This window comes from Procambarus clarkii, chromosome 90 (genome assembly GCF_040958095.1).
Source record: "Procambarus clarkii isolate CNS0578487 chromosome 90, FALCON_Pclarkii_2.0, whole genome shotgun sequence".
Taxonomy (NCBI): domain Eukaryota; kingdom Metazoa; phylum Arthropoda; class Malacostraca; order Decapoda; family Cambaridae; genus Procambarus; species Procambarus clarkii.
In genome coordinates, this window is record NC_091239.1 from 9,649,815 (window position 1) to 9,675,512 (window position 25,698).

At 42.1% G+C, this 25,698-nt stretch overlaps 1 protein-coding gene across 1 annotated transcript; it reads right to left on the reverse strand.

Annotated features, from left to right (window-relative positions):
- Positions 1-174: 174 nt before the first annotated feature.
- LOC138359254 (organic cation transporter protein-like) lies at positions 175-25,698 on the reverse strand. Its single transcript, XM_069318331.1, has 12 exons — positions 25,277-25,698; positions 13,060-13,183; positions 10,546-10,663; positions 9,695-9,875; positions 8,076-8,179; positions 7,493-7,647; positions 7,037-7,205; positions 6,479-6,626; positions 5,201-5,463; positions 4,667-4,746; positions 4,174-4,358; positions 175-4,047 (listed from the first exon to the last, which is right to left on the reverse strand). Exons 1-12 carry the CDS (start codon positions 25,409-25,411, stop codon positions 3,907-3,909), a joined length of 1,803 nt encoding a protein of 600 aa, XP_069174432.1. The 5' UTR covers positions 25,412-25,698; the 3' UTR covers positions 175-3,906.

Sequence of the window (25,698 nt, forward strand, 5' to 3'; positions counted from 1 at the left end):
CTCTTTAATTCACAAATATAATGTTGCCTTTCTTTAGAGAGCGAAGAAGCTGAGCTCTAAAGTGATGTTTGAAATATTGAACTAAAATAGGTATTTTTTCTTGAGAAAGTTCTCACTTCTCTACTTAACGCAGGGAATGTGTGTGTAAAATAAAATATAAATCGTAGTATATAATTATTTTTATAAATTTATTATGCATTTCAACATATGAATATATAATAAAAATGACTGTAATACGTATCGTGCACAATATGCACCAAATATATTATACAACGCACACTGCAATATGCAGAGCACAATTTTTTTAATAAAAAATGAGAAATACACAAACATATTGCTGCTATATATATATACACCTTAGTTAGCTCATCAACATAGCTGATATATATATATAAACCTTTGTTAGCTCATCAACATAGCTGCTATATGCAGGCGATGAGTCACAATAACGTGGCTGAAGTATGTTGACCAGACCACACACTAGAAATTGAAGGAACGACGACGTTTCGGTCCGTCCTGGACCATTCTCAAGTCGATTGACTTGAGAATGGTCCAGGACGGACCGAAACGTCGTCGTTCCTTCAATTTCTAGTGTGTGGTCTGGTCAACATAGCTGCTATACAATTTAAATAAATCATCTGTATAAACTCTGAAATGTAAAATAAGGGGCCAGGAGATTCTCCTCGGACATCAAATCAAGCGATTTATTTTTAATTTTTTTACTAAAGCCTTCCCCTTGGCTTCACCTTTTATTACGTTTCCAAGTATACAAAAAATGTAATTTGCTTCACCCACCCCTTCATCAGCTTAAGTCGTTCCACGGGCGAGCCCTCGAAGCCACAAATTATGATATAATAAGTCCGTCAAGAATATTTGGAAACTTTATAGGCTTTGGTGTTCCTTATAAGAATATACATTCAATTCGAGAGACCATACACCCTGTGGAGGGTCAGTATGTTGGGCCTTGGGGGAAGGACCTTGATATATAAAGGGGTAATTATTAAAACAATATGGGACAGCACAGCTCCTGTGCCAGGTAAGTCCACTACGGGCTCACCATAGCTCGTGCTACTTACCCCGCTCCTGTGCCAGGTAAGTTACGGGCTCACCATAGCCCGTGCTACTTGGAACTTGTTCCAAGTAGCTGAATCTATAACAACAACAACATAAAAAAATATTCTGCACATTATACCCAAGCTCCCTGCATGTAAACTCACATATTTAACTTTAGACAACCATACGTGGTCTACACTGCGTGGTTTTTCGATTATAACTTGTTAAAATTCTCCTCTGAGAGCTTCGTGTACCTCCCGGCGTGTCAGTGGATGTACACTTGAGTTTACTGAGTTTACTTTAGCCCCGGACAAAGTTCAGGACTAAAGAATATTTCCTGGCTAGTTAGTAAGCTATTGTGGTGGCAATAATAATGGCCTTGAGTCCAATGCTTTATAAATATCCTGCAATGCGGAGTTAGTGATCTGTAGTTGGCAACGAAGTAGATAACAGGAAGGTATTTTTTTGTATACGTGTTGAGCCGAGCACTGAGAGATGCATATACAGATACTCTTACCTTGCAGGTGAGGGGAAGGAGTGAGGACAGATCATAGAACGAAACTGTTTTAGTGAAAAATACAGTTCCAGGATTTAACTCATTTAGTGGCAGTAGCATAAGATTATATATTAGTATAAGTGATAATGCTTCGCAACGCTTCCGGTTAAATAACTGAGTTTCCCTTCCCTGTGCAATAAGATGACTATTCTGAATCAATACTTGTGTGTGACTGTTTATGGACTAGGTGCTGCGCATATTAGGAAAAGACTGAGGAAATATTATTTGCCAGGGTACGGGTTTGGCACCTAGTCACATTAGGCTCCACCCACTTCGTTGTGGTGCCAGCTATCGTCTCGATTTTAGAGCAAAAACATCCATTTTTATAATAAAATAATATATTTTGACAAATACAATGTGCCGAACCAATGTATTTTATTCACTGTAAAACGGGAGTGTGGGGCTGTTGAGTTGAAAAGAGCTACCAATTTTAGGTATTAATTTAATACCAAGAGGTATTCATTTTAATTAAAAAATATTTGGGTCTTCTTGCTTTTCTTATATATAAATTATTGTTAAATTAAATATATTTGAGCCAGCATTAGTAAAATCAAATAAATATAAAGGTTTATTGCGAGTTAGAGGCCGCATGGTGCAATGTGCGAATTGGCAAGCCTCAGATAATTGTCGTACGACAGTTTCTTGACGTTGGGAACGCTTACGAGAACGGCTGCATGGTAATTGGCAGGGAAGGAGAAAATTATCAAGGGAAAGCGCCAAGCCATGACGACTATATAGATAATTCCACAATTATCATATGATAATTGATCCTTACCAATTACCACATGATAATTGATCCTTATAATTGGGGATCCTTATAATTGGCAGGCTGAATGGTAATTTGCTCTTATGAAGCCAGCAACTAAGATGCAATATAAAACTTTAGATATTTTTCTAAAATTTATACAAGATTATACCCTCATAATTGGTCTGATTTGCACTACTATTTATATTAAAATTATTAATTATCGTTAACATTACAGAGACTGATGTGCATTCGTTTCACTGTAATCTGCTTAGTAATGAAAATACATTATATACAAAGGGGGGTGGTAGGAGAAGCGAACACTCTTACGTATTCAGAGTTAAATGGCAAGTTTTTCCCTGAATGCTCTGTGTTCCCTTCTCTGAGGTTGTGGGTCCCTATAATTGCACCAGTGGTGTTACCCCCCCTTTTTGTACAAAATTGTATTATTGTAAATGCTAGATTTATTATTATTTTTTCGAATGAGAGAAATTACAATGAAAAACTACCTGAATTATGGTTTAGTCTCTATGTTTATAAGTAAATCAGTACAGTTATTAACCTAATACCTAGTTCAGTCTCCTGGCCCCCCGAGAAGCCTAATGTGAATCACAGACATTTCAAAAATATGCCAACAAGAGGTCAATGCACCTCACCCTGCTGGCTGAAAACACCTTTCATAGCTCATTCTAACCCATGTGTAGACTGCAAGTCACAATAACTGGGCTGAAGATTAGACACTCAACCCACCACATCTGAAAATATTAGAAGTGACGATGTTTCGGTCCGTCCTGGACCATTATCAAGTCGATTTGATATTGGTCCAGAATGACCCAAAATGTTGACACTTCCATTATTTTCAAATTTGCGGAATGAGTGTCTTATTCTAACCAATTAGTTTTTCTTCTTAAATTTATGATCAAAAGAAAGGACTCTGCAACTTTGAAAACTTTGTATTAGGTGAAATAATTTATGTTTTCAGGTTAAAATACTGAATGGGTTTAGGCGTCAGTTTCTCCTTGCCAGTGCGCACCGCCTGATGTAATTTTTCCGTGGGTTGCAGGTCCTTTTGATCCCTATTTGTTTAGTTCCCGTATTTTATCACATATTCTTATACAAGACCTTCTCATCCGAGCCGTAAGATAACCAGTAACTTTCTGTCACTTGTATCTAAATTATCAGTATGAAAAAGCACTTCAACACAGGGATACATAGAGGTGTCACCCGTTTCTCGGAGTATATACACTGCGTTTACTTTAGTCTTGGGCTATATATTAGCTGGTTGGTCAGTAAGCAACTGTGGCAGCCATAACCTGCAAGAGGTTGAAAGGCACTAACACCAGCATCAAACCAACATCCAACGTGCTTTTGGGCAATGCCACAACACCATCAGCTTTTCCGGGCATGGCCGTCACCTTCCGCCTTCCTACCGCTTTTATGTCTATCTTCTCTTGACTTCGACCATGGCGACTGTCGCCCCGTTGTAGCCCTCTTCTCCTCCGTTCCTTGCTGCTGCTTCTCAGGTATTACCGTCTCCTCTTACCGGCACCTGCTACTTGGACATGGCCTCGACCTCCTCGACGGTCTCCGGGAGGGGCATGTGGTTGGTCTCCGGGAGGAGGAGGGTCAGGAGGCCAGCAACCAGAGACAAGATGCCGAAGAGTGTTGAAGGGAGAACGTAGTGGACGTCGCCCTGCCGGTGTAAACACGTCATCCTTAGAAGAGGAACACAATAATACGTATTCCAAAAGTGTCAAAATTGTCATTGTAGTTTGGTGATGTAAGGGGTGAACCACCACTGTGGTGACTGAGGACTTACAAGTAATGTGATGATGTAGGGGGTGATGATACAACCAATCCTGGCCATCATGGAGCTGGACCCCACCGCTATGTTGCGGACCTTAGTGGGCATCAGTTCCCCGGTGTAGAGGTACTGCAGCTGGAACACCGCCGTGGTGAAGAACTTGCCAAAGCTCACCAGGAAGAAGTTCACGTAGATCTGGTCTGCTGGGAGGGAAGGAGGGAGAGGAGGCAGGAAGGGAAGGAAAGCAGAGATGATGAATGAAAAGAGGAAGAGAGCAAGTGGGAGAAATGAAGAGGAATGGAAGCAGGAAGAGCGTGGGATGGAGAAAGGGGAGAATAATTTAATTTTCTTATCTGCGTTTTTCAACGTGACTTAATATTCAGCCTTAAACTTATATATAAAATTAAAATTGTCTTTTTGAAACTTTATAATTTATTTGTTGTTTCTCGTTTTCTGTACTCAGTATATCTGTCTGAGTATGAATGTGTGTATATACGAGGGTTCTTACCCTCGGGTACAGCCAGGATGGCCAGCAGACAGGCGCTACAAGCTACAAACAGCCCACACATGGTCGGCCGGCGCCCAAACCTGCAGAAAACAAGGACACGAGACTGAGAAAGAAATGCATTTGTGTTGTCTAGGACAACACCACGTTGTTGTTATAAACGTATGCGTTAGTGGAAACACTGTCAATAAATAACACACGTTACTGAGGCATATTAAAGCCCAAATAGGGAATTTTGTCTTATGAGGGAACCCAATATCACAAAAAATTCATAATGGCGTGATCTGAAGGAGAGGTGTAAGGGTGCTTTTCGTAAAATCCTTGTTGGGCACCGGTTCGGGCCTCTGGAACCTTGCAGTGAATTCAGTAGAGTTGCGGGTGGATTGGCTTTTGTCCTATCGTGGCCGAGTGGGTTGAGGCAGGTGTCCGGGAATCACCAGAACGCTGGTTCGAGTCACCCCAGTGCCAAAAAAATTAATTCCTCATTGGGAAAAATGTATATTGTTTGAACTGAGATGAGAAATATAAGGTACCTACCTATCCAGCGGGGAGATGAAGACAATGGCTGAGGGCAGCTCGACCAACCCGGATATGAAGATCATGAGGAAGGGATCGGCCTTAATGTTGGCTCCGGAGAAGATGAGGCCGTAGTAGACGCTGGCTGCCACGAACCACAAGAAGAAGGATATCATGCATCTTCGACGCATCACCGGGGTTCGAACTAGGGTGAACTGGGCGCGCATAGAGTTGATAATACCACTGTACCACTTGGAGGATTGTGTGGCCGTCGCCTCATCTTCCTGGATAATATAATACAGTTAGTAAATAAACTAGAGACTCGACACATCTGAAAATAGAAGAAGTGCCGACGTTTCGGTCCAAGTTTCGTACCAATACGGACCGAAACGTCGTCACTGCCTTTATTTCCAGGGTGTCATAATTAATTGATTTTTTTAATAAAAAATTGAATTAAAACAAATGGACAATATATATATATGTATATTAGAAAAATAGAATTAATAAAAATGTTTAAGATATTCGACAGGTTTTCATCATTTTGACTACATAACTTTCTGCTGTTAAAGAGAACCTTTGGTATTATGAGCCGGACAGTAAGTACATCTTTTGGGTGTTAATAAACAAGAAATAATAATTTTAAAGAGAAGAAATACCACTGTATTATGAAATGAGCTGATTTTAATTTAACTTGAGCAATTTTTGTTTTAAGAATAGAGAAATTAAGAGTGTTTACAATTGTTGCTTTGTTTCTGTATATTCTCTGTTAAATACTGTGAGGAAAATTTTATTTTTTTAGTGGATACTGTATTTCACAGTGATTATTATTTTTTTTTTACTTTCTCTTGTAAGCAATTGTATTTCTCAGCAGAATTTGCAGTTTCAATGGCAATAACTTTAAAATGAAAACAAATGAATATACATATTTTATTACAATACTCAAGAACCTTTCTTGATTACCCTTCCACACTGAGCAGTTAAGAGGCCCTGTAAAGTTTGAAGATTTAAAATAATGTTCATTCTTGTTCTGCTCACATGGTTCGAACATTATATTATAAACGCATTTTCAGATAACAGAAGATCCTTGAATTTTTTATAATACAGTTGGTTATAAGATTTGAGCGTTAATGGAGCATTTCCATAATTTCCATCGTTCATCAGTGTTAAAATGTGAGGGCTGAGTGTCATTAGGTTAGGACGTTAAGTATTGTGGGGTAATATATTTTCTGGTCAATAAAAACACACAAGAAAAGTTTCCTTTAATGAGACGGTGTATGATGGAGGGTAGTGAGGTCTTACCTTGGTGTGGGCTCGGGAGATGAGCTTCAAGACGAGCTCGTCAGAGGGCAGCTCCTTCCCGTTCCTCCGAGCGACGTCCTTCAGGATTTTCAGCGCTTCTGGGAACCTCCCCTGAGATGCGAGCCACCTCGGAGACTCCGGCAGGATCCTGTGAGACAGGACACAAGCGGTGATGATCAGAACGCATCGTCTTTGACAACTTCGAGCTCCATGGTCCTAAGACACAGCTCCACTCTCCAGCCACTTGCTCAAGGAACCTCAATGTACCTTGACAACTTCGAGCTCCATGGTCCTAAGACACAGCTCCACCCTCCAGCCACTTGCTCTAGGAACCTCAATGTACCTTGACAACTTCGAGCTCCATGGTCCTAAGACACGGCTCCACCCTCCAGCCACTTGCTCAAGGAACCTCAATGAACCTTGACATCACACTCTTGAAGACAATAATTACCGAGGAACGTTTGGATTGGAGTCACCATATGAAGAAATGTGATTCAAGAATATACTTAAACTTCAGTTAAACATTTGGGTAGAAGGTGGCGTCACCCGCATACTTACCAGTAGTAAGCAACGAGGATGAATGAGGACAGACCAATAGCCAGCTCCAGGTACCGCCAGCTCCTGATGAAGTAGGCCATGCCCGGGAGGATGGCGATGCCCATACCGAAGAAAAATGCATACATCATTCCAGTCATCGTCCGCGCCTCGGGCTTCACTACCTCCATCACTGTAAGGAGAAGGAAGGAGCTGGGGATAGATATTTACTGGCCTCTGTGGCACCTCACTTGTAACCTCTTGCCACTTTGATGTCTTCTCTCTAGAGCTAATACCCCTTTGATTCCAATCCGACAGGTAACACATCCCAGCATTATCAGATGAACCAACTTTATCCTCAAGTATATAAGATATTTTTATGCCGGACAGCTTCCTAAGTTCACGGCTCTCCTATATTCACTGGGTTAAACCAAAGACCTGACTGTCCCCAGAGTAATTTAAAGGTTCTTATATACCAACCCAGAACGAAAGTTATGACCATCAGGCCAGCACAGAGGAAGGCAATGACGAAGCGAAGTGCCAAAAACTGCATGTAGGTGCTGACGAAGCTGGCCGCAGTGCCGACCAGCGCTGCAGCCACAGCACACAGCACAGCCATGGTGCGGCGACCGTACCTGCAACACAATGGGTACCTGTGAGAAAATCTCTGGGGCAGGTCAGCGGCATCGAACCAGTGCCATACGTCGCGACCCTAGAATGTCAGTCTTATCCACATAGTTCATCCATGACGACCATAATTCTTTCACTATCAATATTCTGCTTCTAGTAGATAAATAACATGTATTGTTGCTGTATGAACTATGTTCTATGTATTCTAAAAATAAAAAAAAAACTTTTTAATATCATGTAAACTAAGCATTAGTTTATGTATTAAATTGCCTCCACTGTACAATAATATATTGCAAAAGCCATAGATATTGCAGTAGAAAAAGTTCTTGGTAGTTGTCAGTATAAATATCACGTGAGTAGATTATATATATATAATGAACGTAAATATATTGTGATCGCTGCCGTGGAATGAAAGGTCTTTAGAGGACCTCACCTGTCTGAGAGCTGACCCATGACGAGGGAACCCACGAGGAGACCGCTCATGTAGGAGGCCTGGACGGTGGCCATCATCCAGCGACGACTACACACCAGCGAGAACTGTGGCACAAGATCGTCATTATTGTACCTGCTGGGGAGGTGTTGTTCACATGGTCGTCATTATTGTACCTGCTGGGGGGGTCTTGTTCACATGGTCGTCATTATTGTACCTGCTGGGGGGGTCTTGTTCACATGGTCGTCATTATTGTACCTGCTGGGGGGGTGTTGTTCACATGGTCGTCATTATTGTACCTGCTGGGGAGGTCTTGTTCACATGGTCGTCATTATTGTACCTGCTGGGGAGGTCTTGTTCACATGGTCGTCATTATTGTACCTGCTGGGGGGGTCTTGTTCACATGGTCGTCATTATTGTACCTGCTGGGGGGGTCTTGTTCACATGGTCGTCATTATTGTACCTGCTGGGGGGGTCTTGTTCACATGGTCGTCATTATTGTACCTGCTGGGGAGGTGTTGTTCACATGGTCGTCATTATTGTACCTGCTGGGGGGGTCTTGTTCACAAGGACACTTCTGATGTGTGACTACACTTCTGAACTCTGGTCTGTTCACATGATTGGTCTGAACTCTGAAGTAATTCTAAGCTTCTGCATCATCCCGTCCTCATAAACAAAGGCCAAAGTCCATTCCATGCACCCGCCAACCCCCTGTTTATGAATGAAAAACGGTTTACACACGTCTCACAACTGATCACGTTTGAACACTTCCGGAACAAGTGCTTCACTGACGACTTTTGTTCGAACCACAACGCTGTAAATGCTTCACCCACGTACTACAAATACAAATAATCGCCAACAGAACCTAAACACTTATCCTAACCTATGCCTATATTTTCACAATATGCTAATATATTATAATATTAATTTATATTTAAGAAAATTCCCTGAACAGCATGTTAGTATAAAATTATGAATGTGTCTGTGGGGTCGACCGCTGGATGTAATGGAATAGAGTCGAGGAATGGTTTGAAAGCATATTACGGTTCCAATATTAGTTAATTGTATATTGTCAAGTGAATCTTTGTCTTAAACAAAGAATATTCTCAAATCATAAATATATCGTATTATAAATCGTTGTTTAAAATATAAAAACATATATGTTTAACACGTTTTCTTTGATATAGTCTGAAGAATTTGATTTTCTGTAAATGAAATTCAAGGAGATAAATAGTTTTCGAATTTCATATTTCACATGCTTGAGAATAATGCATTTAAACGTAACCAAACGTAATGAAACCTAACCGAGCCAAACCTAACCTACCCATGGATAGGGAGTAGATAATAGCGCCTATTTCGTAGTGGTTTTAAGTGATTATTTCTCCCTGACGACAGGTTGATCCACACAGAGATTCGTATACTAACATACTATATATACACAATGAAGTGTATTTCTTGTCTCTGTGTATATCCACTGAATTTACTTTAGTCCTGAACTATTTTTTGCATTAAAGTATTGGTCAGAAAGCATAGATCACAGCCTTAATAACTCCTCAGAGGTTATCAAGGCCGTGATTAAGGACAGACTTTAAGCCAAACATCAAAACACAAGCCCTCCTCACCTCAGAGACTAAAGTAGACTGGAAGACTGAGGGATCAAACACCCAGGAGTCACAGGCGACGGTCGGAGCGTTGGTGACGAGGTGACGGGCGGCGGCGCCCTCTCCACCGACCAGGTCCGGCATCACCGCTGTGTAGTTGTGGTCGTAGTACTGGCACTTGTCGTAGCCCGTCTTGGCGCTCCTGAAGGCGGCGAGGAAGGAAAGGTTTTGTTGGTTAGATTACCGCCGTCGTGTGGGTCAAGAGGCGTTGTTGGTGTAAATAAGAGGTGTGGACCAAGAATATTGCCCTGTGGAATGCCAGTATTAATTTATATTCCACGGGAGGGGCTTTCTGTGGTGTTTTTGAGAGTTCTGCATTTAGTAATAGTTTCATCAGTAAGTCATGACAAGGTTCATCACTGAAAACAGTGACTCACGTGAATATGTCGATGAAAATACTATTAATATTACCGTTGCGAGATATTTCAGGCAGTTAAAAGTTTCAGGAATTCTATAGTTTCAAAGAACAATAACGTTATCAGTACTAGAAGGTCATCTAGTATGCACCCAATATCCCGTTGCATTCTAGGAGATTAGGCTTTGTTGTTCCATCGCCTCCTTGAGCATGCTGGGAGCGTGCAATCACGTAGACTGTACAAACCTTAAATGCTCCACAAGCAACAGTTTTTTTCAACAATAAACTCAACTCAAATGTCCGTCAAGGGTTAGAACTTGAACCGCCATGATGGCAGCCTTTTACCATGTCCACCCAACTAACGGTAACTGTGTGTTTGTGTTCGTTTACCATAAATATTACTTTTGCGGAAGAGGCACGAGCTAAACACTGGCTGTAGAGGTTGGCTGGTGCTCACCAGGGGATAGAGACGTTCCTGAGGTGAAGGGCCGAGATGGAAGCCTCGTCCAGGTCTCCTACAACGTCGTCCAGGCCAGGAACCCGACACCAGTGTTCGGGCGTGAAGCTCAGGAACGCTGTGGGGAAACCTGCCGTTATTATTCTCAAACATTAACTCGGTGTTATTACTTTTGTTGGGAGTGTTGTCCGCTTTTAGTAATTATTTTGTGTAATCTTTGTTGCAGATGATAAGAGATTGTGGAATTAATGTTTCCTTATTCAGTATAATAGATAAAATCATATATATCTGTTTATTGGTCTCCTCTTGATACAAGGGGGTTGAATTAATAAGTATTTTAGCCCAATCACGTAGATATATTGTGAGTATATATAAATTTACCCCAATCTACATTATTTTACTGGAGATATATCTAATGACACTCGATGTGTTGTGCTATAAAATTCCCAACTTTACTGTCAAGGGTCAGTAAGTGCGATTACAGCACCAGGGGTACAGCTGAATTCTCTAAGACAGAGATTACAGGACGCCTGATGTTTTGCTGTCTGGGACTCTGGGTTTTAATAGCTAGTTCTTCCCACTGAATTTCTGTTGGCGCGGTGTCTTGCACACGCCCCTCTGTGGACGCCAGGGAGCGCCGACCTCTGCCTGACCAACCTCCTACCTATGGCCAAAACCTGTCGTACTAGAGAGTATTACAAGTGATGAAGATAGTGTAAAGATAGTCACAGTGATGAAGATCGTACTCAGTTGTGCTTGCTGGGGGTTTGAGCTTTGGTTCTTTGGCCAATTTATATTATATAATTTACATATATTAGTGTGTAGTAAAGATGGTTACAGCGAAGAAGATGTGGCCTCCGTCAACATTTTCCCCGGCATAATACGGACGGAACGCAGTAGGGGCGGCGGCGTACGTGGAAAGGGCTACAGAGGCACATAATGGGCACAGGGACTGAATGCCAGCAATGGTTGGGTTGAGCTTTTAAAGAATCGCTGTAACGTAGCGTAAAATTCCTGTGTATCATTATTCCTAGACTTTTTCTTTACCTTTAGACTTTTCAGTTTCAGACGTATCATGTGTCCCCTATTATTATTCCAGATGTGTAATGTATCCCCAATATTATCCTCATACGTATCATGTGTAACCTATATTACCCCCAAATGTGAAATGTGTCCTGGATATTACCCCAGACTTGCTATGCATCCCAAGTCTTATCCCAAAATGTATCCTGTGTCCTCTTATGTCCCCAGATGTATCATGTGTCTCTAATATTATCCCAGACTTGTCATTGTCCTTATGTCATCTCAAGACGTGCCACACATGTATCCACTATTATAATATTATTAGGATATGTCTTGTGTCCCCATTTTTATTCCCCAAACTTGTCATGTATCACCAATATTATCCCAGGCTCACCATGTGTCCCCCAGTGTAGTCACCAAACTTGTCACGGAGAGCCAATGTTATCAATAGACGTGAGAACACATGGTGACTGCCAGTAACAAGTCCACGTTGACACGCTGCCAGGGATCTCTTGGCAACGAAAACGTGTGTGAGTGTGAGGTAAGCTCACCCAGGGGGAACCAGACAGTTCCTGGTGCCTAGGAGCATAGAGCACGATGCCTCTCTCAAGTTTAACATCAGTGGCCAGTGACCTCTTGAGAGGGCTGGCTGTTGTTGCTGGGGGAAGGGAAGGGAGGGTGGGGTAGGGTTCCGACTGTGTGTAAATTAAGGGGTAAGTGAACACACACTAACGTCTGTGTTTGTGGCAACAGAAACACAATATATCTCTTATATCGATAATGGAGATTTACCATATAATAGTTGAGCAAAATATCTTCAGCACTTTTATTTACAGGAGTCATAGCGAGATAGAGAGAGAGAGATGTTCACGACATGTAAGATACAAGCATATTTGGTCCATTTGCCTTATTACACAGGTAGTTAACGGAAGTTCTTGTTATATTTCGTAATTTTGTAAATCATACATGTTTATAATCATTACTGACAAAGGCTCCACACTATTAACGTCTTGGCGTATATCCCCAACAGTCAAAATGTGATGCGCTATCAAACTCATAGCTACTTGCAAAATTGTAGGCTGTTCCCGATTTCTATTCGTGGGTTCTGGGTTAGGTTAGGTTCGGGCAATTTGGTACATCATTTTTTGAGACGTATCAAATCACCCGAGAGGATGGAGTGAGTAAGTACCACAATCCATCATGTAATTTAAGCATTTGGTTGAAGTTAAATGATCTTTTATTGTTGACCAGACCACACACTAGAAGGTAAAGGGACGACGACGTTTCGGTCCGCCCTGGACCATTCTCAATCGACTTGAGAATGGTCCAGGACGGACCGAAACGTCGTCGTCCCTTCACCTTCTAGTGTGTGGTCTGGTCAACATACTTCAGCCACGTTACTGTGACTCCTCGCCTGCATACTGGCACTCCCACCCGACAGTTGATAGATCTTATTCAACCAAACACGATGGCAAACCAGAGTGGACTCACCCGAGGAAACGGCGTGCATGGAACAGATCACCTGCGAGAAGTCAGCTATCACAAACACCAACTTCTGCCAAGTGCCCCAGGACCCGGCCAGCTCCAGGGCCTCGTCGAAGCCGCCGCCGGAGTCCTGTGGGAGAACAGTTCACGAATGAGAAAGAACAGAACTTATGTTGACCAGACCACACACTAGAAGGTGAAGGTACGACGACGTCTCGGTCCGTCCTGGACCATTCTCAAGTCGACAGAACTTAAATCAATTTCAACATCTTAAACTAACGATGTTTGATGCAATAATATAACATTTAGCAAAAAGTAATTGAAGTTAAAGTGACTCTCTATTTAGTGCAGATACAAAGCAAAAATTTAAAATAAAGGACAGAAATGTATTCACGATTATGGCTTTATGTGCGTCGAAAATTAATACTATGAGCAGTGACAGTGAACCACAAGGTAATTGCTGACGGTGCATATGTAAATGAAGAAATGTATTTGTTTTTCACTCAGAATGTTCAGTAATATGTTAATTGTGATGTGTGTCTTGTTGGGGGTGGACTCGAGTTACACACAGTTGGGGGTGAACCCGAGTTACATATTCTTTAATGTATTCTTTATTCGACTTCTTTAAGTTACATATAACTTGTGCGTTTATGCAAGTATGCCTTACATTGAGGCTCACGTTCTCCTCGGTCAGTGACTGATTGGATGAAAACGATCGGCGGTTCTCCTCCCATTGTGAGTGCTTTCGGGTCGTTGGTCAAATAGCTTCGGCAATCAGCGACTTTTTGTAACCAATGAGCGTTCAGCAACCCCGTCCTCTGGCCTCCCTCGTCAAAAATATTGGACTGATTCCAAAGACCCACACATCATACTCTGCACCCAGAATAAACACCTTTGAAATACAAATCATCATCACTACAATATTATCATTTTGCGCATAGTTATGGTCAGGTTAGATTAGATATGTTCTGTAAGCAATTATTTTGATTTTTGCATTTATGAATTAATTTTGCATTTTCAGTGCATCCTCAGGCTGTGCTTGTCCAAGCTGCTGGCGACACCAGAAACGCATTTGTCAATTATAGCGTACTTTGTAACCAAACATTAATTTTGTCGATTATAGATTAATATTGATGCATATTATTCATTTACAAAATTAGTTAGGTCTAGGAGATAGGTTAGGTGTTTTGGTTCTGTTAACAACTCTTTGTCAACCCGTCCTCGACTCAAGTTCATTACATCCAGCGGTCGAGCACACAGAAGCATTCATAGATTTTAACATGCTGTTCATTCAAAACGGGAATTTTCTCAAATATAAATTAATATTATAATATATTAGCACATTATGAATATATAGGCATAGGTTAGGTTAGGTGTTTAGGTTCTGTTGGCGATTATTTGTATTTGTAGTACGTGGGTGAAGCATTTACAGCGTTGTGGTTCGAACAAAAGTCGTCAGTGAAGCACTTGTTCCGGAAGTGTTCGAACGTCAACAGTTGTGAGTCGTGTGTATATCTTTTTCATTCATAAACAGCTGGGGGTTTGGCGAGTGGATGGAATCACTTTTGGGTCTTTGTTTGGGGACGGGCTGGATGTTTTCAGACTACAGTATTTAGGGCGTGATGAAACAACACCTGGCTTCGAGTTTATGAGCGAGGTTCATTCGAAACTCGAAACACGGGAGACATCTCCCGCCACGCAGGGTGCAGCCGCACCTCCACAGAGCTCCAGTATCAGCTCTTGATACTGGTAATGGCTCAAAAGGGCCACCACTTACGAGCTATTCGTGCCCGTGCCACCTTTTGGGTGGGCTTAATCTTCATGTTCATCAATCATCAATCGAAACTCGAAAGGAAGACCAGAACAGCCCGTCCTCACTAACAAACGCCACATGCTTGTTAATCCATCCACCAAACCTCCTGCTTATAAATAACAAACACACGACTCACGATTGATGACGTATGAATTGTTCTTGAACAGTGCTTCGTTTCTGCCTTCTGCTCGGTCGCAGCTCACTGAATGCTTCATTCACCTACTGTAAATACTAATAATGGTCAATAGAACCTCATCTAAGTTAGGGCCTAACTATTCACAAATTCTAGACTAAAATAGTATTACTTTATATTTTAGAAAATACAAATTTTAAATACGCAGTCCCTTAAAATTGCTGAGTGAGTCTTTGGGGGCGGAGGCTGTCTGGACCTGCTTAGCTGAGGACAGATTGCCACTCCCGCGGGTCAAGTCATTCAGACATTAACTATGTGCAGTGAACATTACATTGTGATGGATACGTCTACAGTGTATGGATACTCTCTACCGCCGGGTGAGAGAAGCATTGATTGCTCACAGGAATACATAATGACTGAATGTTGTAATGTTGATGAACCGTTGTGTAAATACTAGTTTCGCTCTTAAGAACATTATGATGCCTTATAACTAGTGCTGACACTTTAACTACTCGTTTATTGGCTTGGACGATCCTAAAACTGCATTAACAAAATGCAACTTGAACTTGACTCTTTGTTGACTCTTAGAACGTTTAGTTTTTTTTTCCAGGAAATAACAGTAAAAAAAAAAAAAACTTTGTTGTTCGCACCAACAAAATGCGATTTTCGGTCGTGGAACTATTGTGTTAATATTATAAGTGTTGTCAAATAATTAAGATTTTTGCAAAACGTTTTAAATTTTCAACGTGAGACACACGGGAGGACAGTCACTCACTTTCATCAGTCCTGACGACTTACCACAGCGCCTTCCTCCTTCCAAGGTGAGCAATACCTCCTTAAGTGAGATCTTCACATTTACATATATCTATCTGTCTATATAATATCTATCTATATCATCATATATACATATAATTTATACTTGTATATACATAATATGTCTATATACATAATATATACGTCTATATACATTTATTTATTTATTTATTTATTTATATATATACAAGAAGGTACATTGGGTTTGTGAGGAATACATTAGATAGTACAGTATTTACACTCTTGTAAAGCCACTAGTACGCGCAGCGTTTCGGGCAGGTCCTTAATCTAACAGATAATTTTAAGTAGGTAATTTCTATCAGAATTGATAAATGATAAAGATACATTGCAAGAGAAAAAATGAGATGAGAGAGATAAGTAAGTATATTAAAGCAACATTGTTATATTAAAGCTCTGATTGATTACATTGACAGCTTGATTAGTAATTTAAACAAGATTAATAGACACCATACAGCAGATTGACAGTACATATAAGACAGCAATGATCACAATGGTAAAGATGTTCAGATTGGGTACATAAAGATTGGGAGACTGGGCAGCAAAAGATACAGATAAACAAGATTTATAAACACCATACAGCAGATTGGCAGCACATATAAGAAAACAGCAATGATCACAATGGTAAAGATGTTCAAATTGGGAACATAAAGGTTGGGAGATTGGGTAGCAATACATACAGCGCACTTTAAAGGCAAAAAGTGAAAAACTATGAAGATTGAAATTAGGTACTTTTTAGTATTGATTTTGAATGATGTAAAAGTTGGACAGCTTTTCAATTCAGTAGGGAGTGAGTTCCATAAACTAGGTCCCTTTATTTGCATAGAGTGTTTACACAGATTAAGTTTAACTCTGCGGATATCAAAGAGATATTTATTTCTGGTGTGGTGATAATGGGTCCTATTACATCTGTCCAGGAAGAGTTTCAGAGCAGGATGTGCATTTAAGAACAGGGTTTTGTAAATGTAGTTGACACAAGATAATTTATGGAGTGAGATTATGTTTAGCATGTTTAGGGAGTTAAACAGGGGGCTGTGTGTTGTCTGAAAGCAGAATTTGATATTATTCTGATTTTGCTGGGTGATGATGGACTTGAGGTGGTTTGCAGTGGTTGAACCCCATGCACAGATACCATAGTTTGAGATAGGGATAGATTAGTGCATAATATAGAGAGATGAGAGCAGAGTTAGGTACATAATATCTGATTTTGGAGAGTATACCAACTGTTTTAGAGACTTTCTTAGTTATGTGTTGTATGTGGGTACTGAAGTCGAGTCTCTTGTCTAGGAATAGGCCAAGAAACTTTCCATCATTTTTATTGCTAATGTTTACATTGTCTATCTGAAGCTGAATTGCATTTGTAGATTTGCTTCCAAATAGGATGTAGTAGGTCTTTTCTATGTTAAGTGTTAGTTTGTTGGTTTGACATCCACAATGTGAACTTTTTTAGTTCATTATTAACAACATTATTTAGTGTATGTGGGTTGGGGTTAGAGTAGATGAGGGTAGTATCATCAGCAAACAAAATAGGTTTAAGAATGTTAGAGACATTAGGCAGATCATTGATGTATATAAGAAATAGAAGAGGTCCCAAGATGCTGCCCTGTGGCACTCCAACGGTTATTGGTAGGATGGGAGAGGTTATATTATTGATGGCTACACATTGGTGTCTATCACTAAGATAGGATTGGATATAGTCCAGTGCATGGCCTCGGATTCCATAATGATGGAGTTTATATAAGAAGTAATCGTGATTAACAGTATCAAAGGCCTTTCTCAGGTCAATGAAGAGTCCAATCGGAACTCATTTTTTGTCAAGGGCTGAGTAAATTATATCAAGGAGACTATAATTGCATCGTTGGTACTCTTTTGAGAGCGGAAGCCAAACTGACAGGGGCCTAAGAATGTCGAATTTTAACGATGATAGGAGTAGAGCTGTTGTGGGATAATTTTTTCAAATATTTTTGACAGTATGGGTAAGTTCGATATTGGTCTATAGTTGTTTATGTCTGACGGATTACCTCCTTTATGAACTGGCGTTACTCTTGCTTTTTTAAGGATATCAGGGAAGGTATGACACTCAAGGGATTTGTTGAACAGCAGAGCTATAGGTGGCGCAAGGGCATGGGAGGCGCTCTTGTATACAATGGATGGGATTTCACTGATGTTCCCAGCTTTTGGTTTTTAGTGAGTGTATGATGGACACAACATCTGACGGGCTGACTGGTGAAAGGAGAAGAGAGTTTGGATAGCTGCCTGAGAGATATGTGTTGATATGTGTCTGAGTCTGTGGGATTTTACTTGCAAGGTTAGCACCAATCGATGAAAAGAAGCTATTAAATTCATTCGCCATTTCTAAGTCAGATGACGGTGTAAGGCCATCCTTAGAGAGTGTTATCTGGTTGTGGGAGTGTTGTTTAGTTCCTAGGATATTAGAGATGGTATTCCATGTGCTTTTCATGTTGCCTTTTGCTTCTTTGAATCTAGTCTCTAGTCTAATGAATATAATATATATGTCTATATACATATAATATATGTCTATATACATATAATATATACGTGTATATGCATATAATATATACGTGTATATACATATAAATAAATATATATACGTGTATATACATATAAAATATATCTATGTATATAATATGGTTTTTCATGTGGTGCTTAAATTCAATTATTTCATTTCAGGTAAGTGAACACAAGTCTTAGACACCAGCCACTCCGTCAGTCTTGAGGTATGTTCCCTTTTCATTGTTTCCATTGTTTATTTTTTTTTTATTTTTATAAAACCGTACAGGACAGAGTTTACGGTAGCAATTTTTTTTTGGGGGGGGGGGAGGAGGGGCAAAGTTTTTTTTTCCGTGGTCTTAAACACACAAGACCCCGTGGTCTTTTTCCCGTGGTCCTGTGGTCTTAAACCAGTATAATAGAAACTGCAGAAAACCCAATATATCGTATATTTTAAAAGCCAATCAAAAGCCTCTTTGTTGCAATTTTGAATTTTCTATATTGATTTGCTGCTCTTTTTATATCGTCTGCCAATTTACAAAGGGTCGCTCCTGTGTCATCAGTTTATTAAATTTTGTTGTATTCGTTATTCGAGGCATTTGACAATAGTAATAGGTCGTTGTATATGTGGATCTCGGCACGACCGTCGTTCACATTTCCACATATAACTGTGAAATTCCACATAGTTCATTTCGTCAGGAGCAAAATTGTAGGATTCCGAGCTTGGGAAATGATAGTTTCAAGATATCATCTGGGCAATGTCGAGATTACGAAATCATGATGCGAAAATGATTTGAGTGATGATTGGTAGGGATCATAAAACAATAGATACATAACTGCACTGAATAAAGCAAGCAGGTTACCAAGATTTCTAGAAGCGTTAGCCCTAAGATATCTAACGTTGTTCTTTAGCTTCGTCTTAATCTTGTTAGGCCTCATTAAGTATTTCAGTTTTAGCCTCTGTACTACAGAACGGACGTAATTGACTTAAAACGCGCCAATAGGTCCAATAACCTCAAGATAACCTCAAGGCCTTGTGCAGTTTCTGTTGTTCGTACATTCTTATGATGAAAGATTTTGATAAGGCAGACATAGCAAGTGAAAGTTGAGGCGAACAATGAGCTCCGTGGACCCTCCACACCTACCTTGAGGTGCTTCCGGGGCTTAGTGTCCCCGCGGCCCGGTCGTCGACCAGGCCTCCTAGTGGGAATGTCAAGTACAGTTAATAGTAAACATTGATGCAAAATCCTGAGAATTCCCATCATTACTTCACGAGAGATCGAGATAGAGATAAATAATATACAAGGAAAACCAACGCACATGAGACAATGACAGACAGACATTGCCACTAGACAAGCATGAGACTACACAAACAGATAAACAGAGAAACAGACAACCCAAGAGACCGGAGGAAGGTCAGCCACCACCATGTTGCCAAGTCATGGACCCAGACAGGCGTGTGCATGGCCGCCCAGTCTTGGAGAATGACTAGACAACTGATAACTTCCTAAACCATACTTAACTTCCTTCCTCCGGATCTGAGGTAACCACAAGCTCTGGCTCACCTTGACTCTTACGGTGCTCCTGTAGACTACCAGATCACAGTAGAGAGGCTACCAGATCACAGTAGAGAGGCTACCAGATCACAGTAGAGAGGCTACCAGATCACAGTAGAGAGGCTACCAGATCACAGTAGAGAGGCTACCAGATCACAGTAGAGAGGCTCGTGATTCAGTGCTTCTGACCTTGAGCCAACAGCTGTGAACGCCGTAAGCATTCCTAAATATACTATGATTTATTGTGTTTGTTATCGTTATTAATATCAATGGGTCGTGTAAAGAGCTCAATGGGTACACTTTAGGGCGAGAGTGGTGTTGGTGGCGTTTAACGATCGTTTGTCTTTCTACAAAACCCATTACTGACAATGGGTTTGTCAGTGTCACTGACACCGATTTTGCTTGAGTCTATATGTTCTCAACCGCAGGTTTTTACCACTGAGCAATAGCTCATGGGCTCCAGCTGATAAATATTACGTGGTGGGATGCGTCACCTTCCCCCATGGAGTCTGACTGTCCCAATTACTCTTAAGTCTGTAGTAGAAAGTTCTGATAGCTCTCAGTCCACCTTTGCAATACTCGCAGGAGAGTGCCACAGGGTGGACAATTACCTCTATAATACATGAGTAACATAGGTGGGCCTGCGGGCCACCTAAATCAACAGCCTGTTGGAACAAGTTATTACAAGTCGGGGCCGGGTTCGAGGAGTAGTAGAACTCCCGAAACCCTCTCCAGGTATGATCCAGATAACACAGGGGTGGACCAACCTCATTTACCTGTTGCCACTGAGAGGCAAAGGTGGAGAGTAATGGGAGAGCCTTCTGTTTATCACGACCCCATTCTCCAGAGAGTTTTGTGGGAGGACGAACACCAGCAGTTAGTGTTCCCAGCTGATAACCTCGTCATATATTGTTATTAAGGTTAATTGTGCGTTCCATGTGCAGGTTTATCGCGTACGCTTCTGTTGTCATGCTGTCTTCATCGCTATAGCTTTCTCCCGTTGTTTATATAGGTAGGGAGCATAGTCCGAGTGTCTCATAGGAAAAGACACTACAAAAGTGTCTACATGCCTTCCTATATCCATCCGTCTCTCTCTCTCTCTCTCTCTCTCTCTCTCCTCTCTCTCTCTCTCTCTCTCTCTCTCTCTCTCTCTCTCTCTCTCTCTCTCTCTCCCATCTCTCTCATCTCTACATGATTTGATATATCCCTCCTCTTCCCGACCCATCACTACATGCCTTTCCTTCCTGCTACCCTCCCTACCTCTTCCAACTCTGATTTCCTCCTTCCCCTTCCCTATTAATTTTCTCTTTCCCTCCCACCCAATCCCTCTCCATCTTCCATCTCTCTTCTTCCCACCCTCCCTCCTTCCCTCTAAAATGTATGGGTGTTCTCAGCATCAATATCAACACTCTTAAGAAGGTTAAAGTGTGTACACCCTGGACAATGGTGCCCTTGTAAGATCGTGCACGTCTTCAAGACCGTCCTCAGCATCTTAGATCACTTGTTTGGTTGTTGCCGCTGTAATTTGATGTCCTGGATCACTTGTTCGGTAATTACCGTTGTATGATGACGTCTTAGAGTACTCTACAACTATCCTGAGATCGGTGTCCAGAGACCGCGGGAGGTGAGAGAGTGTAACATTGAGTCTTGATCCGATTTCCGAAAAAATGATCAGAAAATAAACATGATTTTAAGGGTTGACAAATGTTAATCTTCTTGTCTGAGACGCTGTTCACTAAGTTAAGCAAGTCCCAGCTGTGTCTGGGTACAAGTGACAAGATTAACAACCCAGCGGGTTTTTTTCCTATTGGGGAGTGTTGTACATGTTGGTATGGCGGTGTGTCCACTCACAGGATGAGTGACGCTGCCCAATACTGTCCCTATGGCGGTGTGTCCACTCAGAGGATGAGTGGCGCTGCCCAATACTGTCACTATGGCGGTGTGTCCACTCAGAGGATGAGTGGCGCTGCCCAATACTGTCACTATGGCGGTATGTCCACTCAGAGGATGAGTGACGCTGCCCAATACTGTCACTATGGCGGTGTGTCCACTCACAGGATGAGTGGCGCTGCCCAATACTGTCCCTATGGCGGTGTGTCCACTCACAGGATGAATGGCGCTGCCCAATACTGTCACTATGGCGGTGTGTCCACTCAGAAGATGAGTGGAGCTGCCCAATACTGTCATTATGGCGGTGTGTCCACTCACAAGATAAGTGGCGCTGCCCAATACTGTCACTATGGTGGTGTGTCCACTCACAGGATGAGTGACGCTGCCCAATACTGTCACTATGGCGGTGTGTCCACTCACAGGATGAGCGACGCTGCCCAATACTGTCACTATGGTGGTGTGTCCACTCACAGGATGAGTGACACTGCCCAATACTGTTACTATAGCGTCATGTCCACTCACAGGATGAGTGGCGCTGCCCAATAAACTCGCCCCTCGGGGCAAAATTAACAGTAATTTTCGAGGGTAGAAATAACCTAAGCTATTCTATCCTTTTGATAAATATACTTTTCTCAATAAACTTACTTGGACTTCAGACCAAGGTGCTCAGCATTGAACAACCTCATGCAGGCTTTGCCTTTCTCGTGAACAACACACCAAAACAGATAATTAATTCCCAGGCTGACTCGCATTTTGAAAACCTTCACTCGACACATAAATGCGTCATTAGCTCAAATAAAGCCAAACTCTCGGAAACAATTTATTTGATGTTTTTTGTTGACCAACGATTGATTTCACACGTATTTATGTGTCGAGTGAAGGTTTTCAAAATGCGAGTCAGCCTGGGAATTAATTATCTATTTTGGTGTGTTGTTCACGAGAAAGGCAAAGCCTGCATGAGGTTGTTTAATGCTGAGCACCTTGGTCTGAAGTCCAAGTTTATTGAGAAAAGAAAGTATATGTATCAAAAGGATAGAATAGCTTAGGTTATTTCTACCCTCGTAAATTACTGTTAATTTTGCCCCGAGGGGCGAGTTTATTGGGCAGCGCCACTCGTCCTGTGAGTGGACATGACGCCATAGTGACAGTATTGGGCAGCGCCACTCATCCTGTGAGTGGACACACCGCCATAGTGACAGTATTGGGCAGCGTCACTCATCCTGTGAGTAGACACACCGCCATAGTGACAGTATTGGGCAGCGCCACTCATCCTGTGAGTGGACACACCACCATAGTGACAGTATTGGGCAGCGCCACTTATCTTGTGAGTGGACATACCGCCATAATGACAGTATTGGGCAGCGTCACTCATCCTGTGAGTGGACACACCGCCATAGTGACAGTATTGGGCAGCGTTACTCATCCTGTGAGTGGACACACCGCCATAGTGACAGTATTGGGCAGCGCCACTCATCCTGTGAGTGGACACACCGCCATAGTGACAGTATTGGGTAGCGTCACTCATCCTGTGAGTGGACACAACGCCATAGTGACAGTATTGGGCAGCGCCACTCATCCTGTGAGTGGACACACCGCCATAATGACAGTATTGGGCAGCGTCACTCATCCTGTGAGTGGACACAACGCCATAATGACAGTATTGGGCAGCGTCACTCATCCTGTGAGTGGACACAACGCCATAATGACAGTATTGGGCAGCGCCACTCATCCTGTGAGTGGACACACCGCCATAGTGACAGTATTGGGCAGCGTCACTCATCCTGTGAGTGGACACACGCCATAATGACAGTATTGGGCAGCGTCACTCACCTGTGAGTGGACACACCGCCATAGTGACAGTATTGGGCAGCGCCACTCATCCTGTGAGTGGACACACGCCATAATGACAGTATTGGGCAGCGTCACTCACCCTGTGAGTGGACACACCGCCATAGTGACAGTATTGGGCAGCGCCACTCATCCTGTGAGTGGACACACCGCCATAATGACAGTATTGGCAGCGCCACTCATCCTGTGAGTGGACACACCGCCATAGTGACAGTATTGGGCAGCGCCACTCATCCTGTGAGTGGACACACCGCCATAGTGACAGTATTGGGCAGCGCCACTCATCCTGTGAGTGGACACACCGCCATAGTGACAGTCAGCGCCACTTCCTGTGAGTGGACACACCGCCATAGTGACACAGCGCCACTCATCCTGTGAGCAAATAGCAGCAACAACACTCCCCAATAGGAAAAACCCCGATGGGTTGTTAATCCTGTCACTTGTACCCAGACACAGCTGGGACTTGCTTAACTTAGTGAACAGCGTCTCAGACAAAAAGATAAACATTTGTCAACCCTTAAAATCATGTTTTTTTTCGGATCATTATTTCCGAAAACATTCACTCGACAGCATTAATGTGTTGAGTGACTGACTGAAAACATTCACTCAACACATTAATACGTGTGAAATCAAGTCAACCGACTTAAAGAAGGCTCTGGTACACAGTTGGGTCAGGATATATATAGTAACTAACTAGTAAATTAGCATTAGGTCAAATTTAGTGTTATTGAAAAGTAATAATAATACTTATAAATTTATTATGTCCACTCTCTCTCTTTGGTCAACATAAACTTATCAAATAAATGAGTACTGAGAATCTGGCTTTATATGAGCTAATGAAAGATAACAGCTCATAGCTTTAGGGGCCTGACAGCTGAGTGGACAGCGCTTCGGATTCATAGTCCTTAGGTTCCGGGTTCGATCCCCAGTGGAGGCGTAAATAAATGGGCAGAGTTTCTTTCACTCTGATGCCCTGTTATCTAGCAGTAAATATGTACCTGGGAGTTAGACAGCTGCTACGGGCTGTTTCCTGGGGGTGTGTAACAAAAAGGAGGCCTGGTCGAGGACCGGGCCGCAGGGACGCTAAGCCTCGAAATCATCTCAAGATAACCTCAAGATCATTAGGAGCATGATCTCCGCTCTCCCTGAGAGAGACAGAAAAGATCTCCCCTCTCTCCCTGAGAGAGACAGAAAAGATCTCCCCTCTCTCCCTGAGAGAAAAAAATAGATGAACTTTTAATTGGCAGATACCACAAGAATCTGCAAGTCTGCCAGTGACTTGCGGTTCGTGCATATATGGTTGTGTTTGCATCCACTACCTCTCTGGGATTCGAACTGCCTCCATAGAGTGAAGTAAAGAGCATTTTACTAATATGCACGAGTTAGAAATCACTTCAGTTGGGAGTAAATGAGAATTATGAAAACTGTCCTGTTAAAAATAAAATGATATATTTTGCATTCTCGCCCTCTGAACGTGTAACACGAGCGACTGTTGTTAATTATTACGAGTGGCTTAGCAATCCGGAGGTGATGTGAGGTCATCCGGTCGCAAGCTTCCTTTCCCTGGAATATGTAGGCCCATAGCGCAAGAATGTTAATAGTGATTAGTTGAGTAAGTGAAGAAAAAAGGACTTATCTTACCTGAAGAGAGAACTTGAACTTGTCAGGATCGTCGTCATCTGTTTGGACGTGTGTGAGAGACGTCTTCACGTCCGTCTCATTTATGGACTTGTCCTCACTCATGAGGACAGACGAGTGTTCTTCGGATCCTTCCATCGTCCCGGTTCCTCACTGAACACACTTGTGATACACAGATACAAAAATACTTCACCAACTCAGCGAAGCACTGTCGAACGCACTAACAGCCTCCAGACGTGGCTATATGACCCGCCTTACAACAAGAGGGTCCACAGAGGCAAAAACCTAAAAACGTGGTCAGGAATGTTGTTCAGATAACGGCGGAATATAATCTCGCGCGCAGCGGCAACGTTTTGACAGGAGAGGCTCCAAGGGATGAGTGCTCACTGCAGCCACTAGCTCACTAATGGCCCAGAGACGCGGCC